This window comes from Bombyx mandarina, chromosome 15 (genome assembly GCF_030267445.1).
Source record: "Bombyx mandarina strain Sakado chromosome 15, ASM3026744v2".
Lineage (NCBI taxonomy): Eukaryota > Metazoa > Arthropoda > Insecta > Lepidoptera > Bombycidae > Bombyx > Bombyx mandarina.
Window position 1 is genome coordinate 4104457 of NC_143221.1, and position 10967 is coordinate 4115423.

At 36.6% G+C, this 10967-nt stretch overlaps 1 protein-coding gene across 1 annotated transcript; it reads left to right on the forward strand.

Moving 5' to 3' along the window:
* The first annotated feature begins 1614 nt into the window (after window positions 1-1614).
* Window positions 1615-8920, forward strand: LOC114245447 (uncharacterized). Its single transcript, XM_028177612.2, has 6 exons — window positions 1615-2072; window positions 3458-3613; window positions 4395-4571; window positions 5490-5616; window positions 6437-6597; window positions 7344-8920. The coding sequence occupies exons 1-6, from the start codon at window positions 1844-1846 to the stop codon at window positions 7601-7603; spliced, it is 1110 nt and encodes a 369-aa protein (XP_028033413.2). The 5' UTR covers window positions 1615-1843; the 3' UTR covers window positions 7604-8920.
* The last annotated feature ends 2047 nt before the right edge of the window (window positions 8921-10967 follow it).

Below are 10967 nucleotides of genomic sequence, written 5' to 3' on the forward strand. Positions count from 1 at the left end.
AACGCCTTAACTGCTTGACTCAAGCGTTTCGCCTTGGTGCAGTATTTATACAATACAATCTATAACGTGTCTGTGTCTAAGGGTGTCCTTGGTATGCCGATGTTACATGAGGCCCATTCGCAAATTGCAAACTTATAAATATTGCAAAACGGTGGCGATTCCTCCATTGAGGACAGAGCCAATAGTTTCTAGAAAGATAAACTAGAAACATTGCAACCTTTATTCTGAGAATTTTAGGTATTTGGTTTAAGTTTGACCCGAATATCCAATGATGTCATGATTACGAATGAAAACAGCATTACGTCAACGACGTAGAGTTTGGAACATTGTAAAACGTAATCATAAAGGTGAGAAAATATCCACCCGTGATTGAGCAATAAAATACATATAATACTCGTAATAGACTCACTTCTCAAGGCTAGCCGTTGTATTCACAATGTGGTGTTTTTCAAACAATTTTTCTTGTTCAAGACATTTGCTGGGAAAATATAAGCCGAGAAAGTTTTCACACTTAATCATTATTTATAGCAATATCCAATTTTAGTCAAGGCACGATTTGCACCACGCCACCCGCGGCGGTGCTTATTCACGGCTTATCCCGGCAATAATTTACTCAAAGCTCTCAGAATGGGCAGTGTTTTTTTTATGTGAAAGATTGTACTGGTGGTTTTATTAACCTTTAATAATAAAATGATGTTATGTGTTATCTGAATCATATTAATACTAAAATCAACTTTTGTTTTGCTGACTTGTATTAAAATTTGAGTTTAAATACTTATCATTTTAGGCGTAGGTACTTGGATTTTATTATCCACTGCCACATTAACCGTAAAATTAATTTACAGAAACAGTATTTAAAATTTGCATTACAATTTTAGTTTAATACATACATTTAGACTTCTATCTATTAGTAATATTGAATACTGTTAAGTTGGTTTAAATTTATGAGAATCAGGGTATGTATATTTATTTGATTTGATTGGGTAATACTTAATAGTTTAGTAATAGTTACTCATCGGCATTTGAGTATTTTAAGACCAGATGATATGAAATAGACAACAATATTAGAGCTCTTTTGGATTAATAAGTGCGTCTTTTTTATTTTGCAACCTACCTACCCATTTTTTTAAAGGATTCGGAATTTTAAATTAACTAGTATTACATGTTTGTTTATCCTAATTCGATAATTTAAACATGTGGCCAGCTATTTTCAAATGAACTTAGCTTTACGGCTTTTCCGCGGTGCTATGTCATTTCCAACTTCAAAGGAGGCTTGCGTAGAGTTTTCAGCCGCAGATAGCGTCAGGCATTGCTGGCATCTATTAGCAACGGTGAATACTCATCTTCAAGTGGGTTGTATGCTCCTTTGCTTACAAAGGAAACTTTTAAAACGTATCCTTCGAAAACTACTTCTGCGGCTTAATATCCCGTTTGTAATTTTTATTATTTGCGACTTTTTTTGAAATTTTACGGGTTTTCGGGTCTCGGTTGACCAACAAGTCACAAGAATGAATGATTAATTAGTTATTTTATAAAAAATCTAAATTAACGCTCACTAATTCATCACAGTTATATAAGATTATCACAATGAAAACGAATAAAATCATCTATAATCATTCGAATATCAAAAGCTTGTGTCAAATAAATGTAGCTATAATATTTTGACTAAACAACCTTTTGTCTACGACAGTACAAAGGCTTGATTCATCTCGTTCACATTTAACGACAAATAAAAAGCGTTGCGGTCGCGGGGAAACTACAGTTTTCATTACGATTTCAGCCTGTGACTGAAACAATACATTTCGTGCGCGGAACGGAGAGTTTACTTTCCGACTTTTGTACGATGACCTTTAGAATTTACATTTTCGTATGTTATCTGTTAATAAATTTATTGGAGCGATGCACAAGTTCAAGAGTTATTGTACGGCGTCACGCGGGTGTAGCCGATGATCTGCCCCTTCAATATGATTTACAGGATTACATAGATTCGTTGAAAAAAATTATAGAATTCACGAGTGAACATAAATTGGATTTGGATTTGAATTATTTGTTCGGAATGTTTTTGTTACAAGGTATGTTATTTTTTATATAAATCTCATATAATTTTAATATAAATTTTATGTAGCATGTTTAGGCGTGATAATTCTCCTGAAGTATTAGTGTGATGGTAGTTTGATAAGTCGTTTCGTTTATTTTTGTCCAAGTAACATACATTTTAAAATAATTTCTGTATATGACTATGATATATGATTTTTGAAGCATATTCGGAATTCTTAATAACGTAGAAAATAAAATAAGACACGTACCTACGAAAATCGAATAGCAATTTTTTATGGTTATAAAGATAAATATAAATGAATTGACGAACCTTTTCATTTACATTATTACTTAACACAATAATATCACTGGGCAATTGCGTATATTTTGTGATATTTTATGCCACGTTCCATTAGGCTTTGGTTTCTCCTCAGGTTATTGAGAGCCATGACGCGTTCTTTCTTCAATTACGTTTTTTTCCCTGGCTATGCTGATAGCCTTGAGAGGCTATTTCAGCTTCTCCTTGATGTATAGGGGACCCCACGGGGCTCAAACCGGAGTGTTGCTAACACTGGCCCTACCAAGAGCAGTGCTTTGCAAAATGTACCACCGGATCGGAAACGCGACCCACTGAGAAGATCCGGCGAGAAACTCAGTGGGTTTTGTCGCTGGCGACGAAGGGCTCGGCGAGGACGGTGACCGGTGCTTGAGGTACCTAAAAGCACTGTTAATGGATCGGGAGGATCCGCAATGACGTGCTTAGGGCGACGTCGACGACATGACGCTTGAAGAGCTGCCCCAAGCATCAGGACTTTTTCCCTGATTTTGTGGATGTCTATGAGTGATGGTCACCACGCACCATGTAGTGCATGCATCCTATGCTGCTTGTTTGCCTTTAAACGCAAAAAAATATTTTAATTTGAATATTTCAAAATAATTGCAGCATTTTCAGAGGCCAACCTATTTACAATTTCGAATAGTAGCGATGGTTTTAATTGCTTTTAATGAAAAAAACACTATAAAAACTACAGTGAAATTACGTTTATTTTTGCTCACTTGTCACTATCTCCAAAAATGTCACAATTGAACACTTGTTTAGAAATAATTGAAGTAGGCTTTTGATATAGTCGCCACTAATTAGGAACCACTAGAATTAGAAATAGAAAACCACTAATTAAGAAAAAATCGCACATACTCATATCTCAAGGTGGGTGGCGCATTTACGTTGTAGATGTCTAAGGGCTCCAGTAACCACTTAACACAAGGTGGGCTGTGAGCTCGTCCACACATCTAAGCAATAAAAAAAAAATAAAAAAAACATACGTTTGAAATCAAAATTGTTCTTAATATTCAAAATAGTTTACAAGCTCAATTATTTATACCAAATAAACACGTGTACAGGCATTGTCTTAATTTTCAGTTAACTTGAAAATTGCTGTCAAATCCCAGAACTCCTTAACAGAATCTGTGAGCAATGAAACGAACGCTATGCTAGTAGAAAACGAGAAACTTTTGAAATATTTTAAGTTCAGAGTTGATACGGATTTCAATATAGAAGACAGTAAAGATAAATCAAGTGAGCATTTCTTATTCGTCCAAGATAAATGTCGTGTTATTAATTCGATTGGATGTTGCATAAATTATATATTTCACATACGTTGTTTTTCTTTAAAAAATAATATTTTGTCAATGTCTATATCGGGTAACCAATCAATATATTTATACTCAGTTTTTTTTTGTCTTTTTCTAATTTTGTCAACATAAACAAGACGGAAAGAGATAAAAGATGATTTACCTATCTATACCTAGATTTCTATGTTTATGAATGTAAGCTTTTTATTGTTTCACATAGCTCACAGCCCGGTTGATGTAGTTACCTAGCCAATAGACAAAACAAAGTTAATAATTTTGAAACATGTATTTGAAGTTCTAATTGTATTGTATCCATCAAACTGGAACGCGTGATTGCTTCGAAACATAAATAAGAACTATGGTGGTACAAGTATGTATTCAGCAGGCTTACAATGTGTCCTAACCACCATCTATAACCATTATAGGTTAATAATTACAAGAATAGCTTAGAGACCAATCGATGCTACCAGTGGTGGTGCTGTATAATTTTAATGCTGGGGCAATACCGTAGTAGAAAAGTAGAGTAAGTGGTAAAAAGTAAAAACGGTTTTAAAGCAATAGAACGATTTATTATTGTAAGTACTACCAGGTAAATAATATTGAAAAAAAAACACCTGATACATATTAATTATGATGTGAAAAATTTAGTTGATTAAATAAAATCATCCTCAATGTTGTGTACAGCTGTGGAAATGTCAGTATTTAAAGTATTAAAAATATTATAGTTGCAAAGCTGTTCGAAAATTGTAAAAAATGGTCTCAACGTGTACCGAGACTGCGGTTGAGAACACGGCGCATGTCGTCTCGTCATCCTGCACACGCAGCCGCGGACTTAAAGTGGAGCGACTACAGAGCCAGCATCGATAAGTTCGATAAATGGACACCGAATCCTAAGCAGTCAGGTACAACTATAAACAAAATATTAGTTCGTTATGTCTTATTGGCAATCTAATTGCATTCAATTGATTCACGAAACAGTCCCCGTTGGGTCCGTGTGATGAATGTTAGGAGCCAGCGAGGAAGTCTTAAGAAGACTACGTGTAAGTACTATACGCGTCTGAAAACCAAAGCAACCGGGTGACGAACACAGCGAGGTAAAGCAGACTTCGGAGATGACCGTTTTAATTAGTTCCACGAAGTCCGGCCATTTATTATATCCTAAATAAATGCCGTACAGGCATGAAATGTACTCTGTCTCTTTAAGCTAGGTTTCTTTTTCTACATTAATACAAGTGATGCCGTTGTATAAGCAAGTTACTTAAGAACATCATAATTTGTTTGAAAAGTTTTCATTTTTAATTACTTAAACGGCTGGAACAGATCACAGCACACCTAGGATACTGGTCCTCACCTTGAGACGTGAGACCACCGTCGCTACCAGGTGTACCAGGCACTCTAAATAAACAACCTCATCAATCCCTCTCCTGTCCTTGACATTATCAACAGCATAACATTTCTGAAAGAATAAAGAAATTTACTTAACTCACTTTAACCTCTTCTTTTTCTCCACCTTATCCCACTAAGTGGGGTCGGCACAGCGAATTTATCTACTACATTCTCTTCTATTAGCCGTCTTCACAATATTCACTCCTCTCTCTCACATATTGTCTTCCCCCTCTACCTTGCACTACCATTTCCATACATCTCCTAGTCATATGCATCTTCTCTCTACGCATCACATACCCATACCACGCTAACAGTCCGCTCTTTATCTTTGTTAATTACCGGGGCTATTTTCACACTTCCTCAGATATATTCATTCCTTATCTTGTCCATTCTTTTAACTCATTTTAACCATTTAACCAATTTAACCATTTCAGATTTTTGCATAGCTTCGCTTGGCGATATTGAGGACAAAGTAAACTATTATCACAAGTGCAAAGTTGATGGCGTTTGTCATGATATGCTAATCAATGGCAGTGACTTTGGTTACGCGCTTCTTCATAGGTAAAAATCATTTTTAGCCCCCTGAGGTTTTCGCCGGATCTTCTAAGTGGCGGCGGTAGGTACGTAGGCTTGTCTTTGAGCAGCTAGATTTCTTCTGCAGGCTTTCAGGCAGCTACCAAAGTTTCTCTTCCTGACTGAGCTTTCGAGTTCGCCCGCTGGAAGCTAGAAAACCTTTTGAAAATATTCCTCCCATCACAAAAAATGATTACAAAACATACTTTGTTTAAATCAAACCCTGTCAATACCAAAAAATGAATAATAAGATAAACATAAATGTTAAAATAAAACCCGTGGATATTATAATTTGCAAAATTAGGACGTTATTTATACCGGAACCGGAACCTTAAATACTAATGGCTTGATCACTAGTCGTAGACTCCGCTATTAGCCACAATTTATTTTTTACTCATTATCTATTTAAATTTCCTATGATATATAATGAATTAATACGTACCTAATGTAAATCTTATTATAATAAAATTAATGGATGCGCCGACGGAACCGTAGGGGGCTGGTTATTTTAGATTTAAATACTTAAAAAAGAAAACAGTTCATTAACATTTTCTTTTTCTTTTGTTAGGCGATTATCTTTCTTTTTTTATATAATAGACATTTACGAGTTACAATGTTAATGATAACGGTGACAGATTTACACCAACATTATAAGAAACAATGTCAATAATAAAAACGATAAAAAATATTATATTATGCTAAAATTATAATTAAAATGAGCCTTGGAGTTTCAGTTATTAGGTCGAATTTTGATTATTGAACGAACGCTAGTTATTATAAAATGGCCTTTCGATGTATCATATTTCAGATTACTGTTTCTGCAGAGTGCTCGATATGGGCGCGGTTGCAGCATATTCTCTCCGCCACAAGACGACGACTTAAGAAACAAATTCTGCTCCATAGCATACGGCGAAGCTGAGCTTATAGCTCAACACGGCTTTAATATTGCAGATCTGCTATTTGAACAAGGTATGTTTACATTAAAGAACAATACATATTTTCAAATAATAACTAATAAAAACAACGGTTTTGAATTGGAGCGTTTGAAGAAATTTGTATTTGTATAACTATACGCATCCCATTTTTAGGACTATGGGATTTAATGGTGTAGAAAAATAAAATATGTGGGAAGTTCTTAATAGTGCTAAATTTTATAAGCCTGCACGGGTACTAACTACCATTCTTCCTATTTCAGAAGAAAATCTCTCATTCATTCCTATTTTAAGAGCGAGGTAACTGTCTTACAACACAATTGCGTATTTGGTTTTTTACTGGTGGTAGGACCTCATGTGAGTCCACACGGGTAGGTACCACAACCCCGTCTATTTCTGCCGTGAAGCAGTAATGCGTTTCGGCTTGAAGGGTGGGGTAGCCGTTGTAAGTATACTGAGACCTTAGAACTTATATCTCAAGGTGGATGGCGCATTTACGTTGTAAATGTCTATGGGCTCCAGTAACCACTTAACACCAGGTGGGCTGTGAGCTCGTCCATCCATCTAAGCAATAAAAAAAAAGTGATATTGCCGCTCGCCTTGTGACATGAGGTCTAAATCTCAATTGTATTGAGTAACTGCATTGTTGCTTCGCGGCATAAATGGGCAGGTTTCTGGTTGCCCGCGGGCGCTTGCAAGACTAGTAGAATTGAAAATTAAAATGTTTCAAGGCTCACGTTTGAACTTCAATAAAAATACAAATCTCTTTATTTCCTATTACAGTTAGCCTGTGCGCATTAGACGGTCACGTCGAGTTCCTGCGACGATCGTGGCTATCAAAGCTTCTTGAACACCAATCCACATTAGGCTGTTTTGGTTATCGCCCTCAACAAACTCTATATGTGGAAACAAAGAAAGCGCAAACTTGGCGAATATCTAAGCAAAATCATCAATTACTCGGAGGACACTGTAACGGGCATTTTACATCGGTTTCAGCCGCAACTTTGGCAGCCGCTGTTAGGTTCATACTGGAGAATTATTAAATTACTAATCGGTGTATTGAGTGTTTTGGGAGGGCTCCCTAAGTCGAAACGGGGACAAGGTACTTAATCTAAAGCGAAACAAATATTAATTTAATAGTTGCGTGCAAACTATAACGAACCAAAATTTGGGAGTCAACAAACTTGATATTTGTAGTACATTGTCTCCTTTTCGGGAAAGCAATACAACCTGTATATTTACAAGAAGAAAATCGTGATAAAGTATTTGTGTTCAAAATTCGTTATTTGAAAAAAAAAGCAATCTCTAAACATTATCGACGTTTGTTTATTGCGATATAAAAATTATATGTATATTTTCGTCCTTATCTTACTGTGTATATACATAATATGTACATGTGCGTATAACATGCATTATTGAAGTGGTAGTTTTGATTTCACTTTGAATTTGGCTGTAAGCAACGGCTTGGCAATGACTTTGATTTGGGTTCTTTTAAAGTAAATAATAATAATTAAATACTGGCTGTAACCCAATCAGATGGTCCGATCAATTTATCTCAATCCTCGATACGAAGCTACATTATACTCTTCATGAAGCCAAAGACAGATACAGATGTAGGAGAATCGTCAAAGAAAAAATAATCTCTCATCGAGCAGTTACGACTCACAGTAATGAGACGGCTGAAAGCCATTGTTTTAGCATACCTATTTATTAGGAAAAATAATGATTTGTTTATTCTGTAATCATTTTTATTTCCCTTCTTATTCGTTGGTAGTAATTGGCTATTTAAGCTACGCTGTAACTGGTAGGTGAGCTCATGGGGTACAACTGGAGCGAATGTGCTAACACTGGCCCTAGCGATAACAGTGCTTCGCAGAATCTACCAGCGAATCGGAATCACGATCCACTGAGAAAATCCGGCGAGGAATTCAGAGGGTCGATAGACGAGCGTACCATGCCATTATGTCTATGGGTTAGTTCGCTCGTTGAACTCTTTGAAGAGCCCAAAAGCACCGAGAGTTGATCCGGGGTATCCATTAAGAAATGCTTCGTACGACGGCGGCTTTGCTTTGCCCCGTCGTTTGGATCGGATATGTAATTAGCGGCTTTTTTTTCTTTAAAGTAGCATTCGGACGATTCCTTTAAATACATACGTATCGATTCTAAATTTAAGTCGTCGTGAAGATCGCCATTCCTCAAATACCACGGTGCTGTGACAGCTATCCTGCAAAAATGGGATCGGATGACCTGGAGGGAGTCTACGGGAATGCGGACCGCGTGAGCGAATACTATATAGGTACTTGCATAGGTCATGACGGAACGTGTGTAAGTTTTATAGAGTGTCATCTTGCTACGAAGAGATAATTTGCTGCGCTTGTCAATCATCGGATATAGTAGTGTAGTTATTTGATTTCGAAGGGCGGTATAGGCATTAAAACGATTGTTAGATTGATTTTGTCCAGGGTGGTATTCACGATGAGATCTGAAAAGGTCGGTAAACGATCATCCGGCCGGCCAATGTTTTGTACTGAAACACAAAAAAAAGTTATCACACAAAATATTTATAGAAAACAATCATCGTCATCAGACCTTTTTCATAATTAAAACTAATTATACGGTTAAATCTAGCGTTTTTTATTGACATTATATAATGTCAATATTACTGACGGTTCGAATATTTTACAACTTTTATGGTGACGAACCACTAAGGTGTTTGTTATTCTTCAACATTTATATATTGTACAAGACTAGCGACCCGCCCTCGCTTCGCTTCGGAAACATTAAAACACACATGAAACAAAAATAATAATAAAAAAAATGTAGCCTATGTTCATCAGGGACAATGTCGGCTTCTAATGGAAAAAGAATTTTTCAAATCGGTCCAGTAGTTTCGGAGCCTATTCGAAACAAACAAACAAACAAACAAATCTTTCCTCTTTATAATATTATAGTATAGACTAACTCAGTTAACCCAATAAAAGTAGTTATTTTTGTGTTAACGATTCGCGAAAACCGAAGAAAGTATTCAAAATTTTCCATAAAGAGTTTTCAATAATAATTTAAGAGGAAATACTGTTAGCCGATATTACATACGACATTAAATACGTTCCTTCCTCGCCTGGTAAGGTCTCGTCCGTCAAAGCCACAGACCAGTCCGGCTGGCCTTGCTATATATCATTTCAGGGCTACCGATGGTAAAATACAGATAAAACTATTTTATTGACGAATACCTTATTTTCGTTTATGAGCAAAACCGTAATTTACCATATGCACAATATCAGTAAATCACATTTTTAACGTGAATGACAAGGGCTTCTACGAAAAAAGCCATAATGTTCACCTGGCTTCGAATGTCAAGCCATGAGGATTATAGCGATACTTAAAATGCTATAAAATGACATGCCATATGTTTTTTTTTCCTTTGTAGGCAGACGGGCATACGGCCCACCTGATGGTGAGTGGTTACCGTCGCCCATGGACTTCAGCAATGCCAGGGGCAGAGCCAAGCCGCTGCCTACCGCTTAATACTCTTCACAAGCCTCGTTTGAAGAAGGACATGTCATAGCGCTCGGGAAACACCGTGGAGGGGAGCTCATGGTATGTGGCAAAAAAGATCTCTGGAAACGCACTGTGGATGACCGCAGTGGCTCCAGGTAGTATGAATGAACTCTACTCCGGTGGCGGGCGGTGCGATGGTAAAAACGAGATGCTGGTATCATCTTGAACAATTCCTCAGAGCACTCCCCATGGAATTGATTCTGTGTACAAAGTCTCAGACACAAAATCCAGAAACGATTTCATGACATGAGCAATTCCTGGGTCGTAATCACATGTTTTGAATGTTTTGTTAGTAGCTAAATAATTGATATATACGTTTTAAAATAATAAAAAAATAATTGCTTTGCGAGACAGCCCTAAATTATTTATTAACAGCGGCAATGTCACAAAACGACGCGACGGCGACCGTCATCTGTAGGGTTCTTCCGGTTGCACAGGAAGTGGCACACACTTTACAATTAATTATGATTTAGTTTCTCTACCAAAGCTTGTATTGTCTAATTAAGGCACATTGGACCTTAATTAAGTACATTAAGGTTGGGGAAAAAGTTTCTTCGCATTTTTTTAAGAAAATGGGCGACATTTTTTAATGTAGTTTATTTACATTTCACTAAAGTATGTAGGTACCATTTTGTTCGATAATATTTTGCCATCTTGTAGGTAGGGACATGATCCCATTGCTATAAAAATTTTGGGGCTTCTGATTAAAATACCGCGACAGTTGGTTTTGGCAGTCCTCTCGTGATGTACCCAGTTTTTTTCAAATGCGCCAAAACTGTTTTGTGGTCAATTCCCAGTTCTTCAGCTACGTCGTAACTACTGAAATGCCGGTCTTGCTCCAATTTTTCA

Coding starts and splice junctions, on each gene's coding strand:
- LOC114245447 (XM_028177612.2), top strand. CDS start 1,844: ATGACCTTTAGAATTTACATTTTCGTATGTTATCTGTTAATAAATTTA. Junction 4,572..5,489: donor ACCGAATCCTAAGCAGTCAG/GTACAACTATAA, acceptor TAACCATTTCAG/ATTTTTGCATAGCTTCGCTT. Junction 6,598..7,343: donor AGATCTGCTATTTGAACAAG/GTATGTTTACAT, acceptor TTCCTATTACAG/TTAGCCTGTGCGCATTAGAC.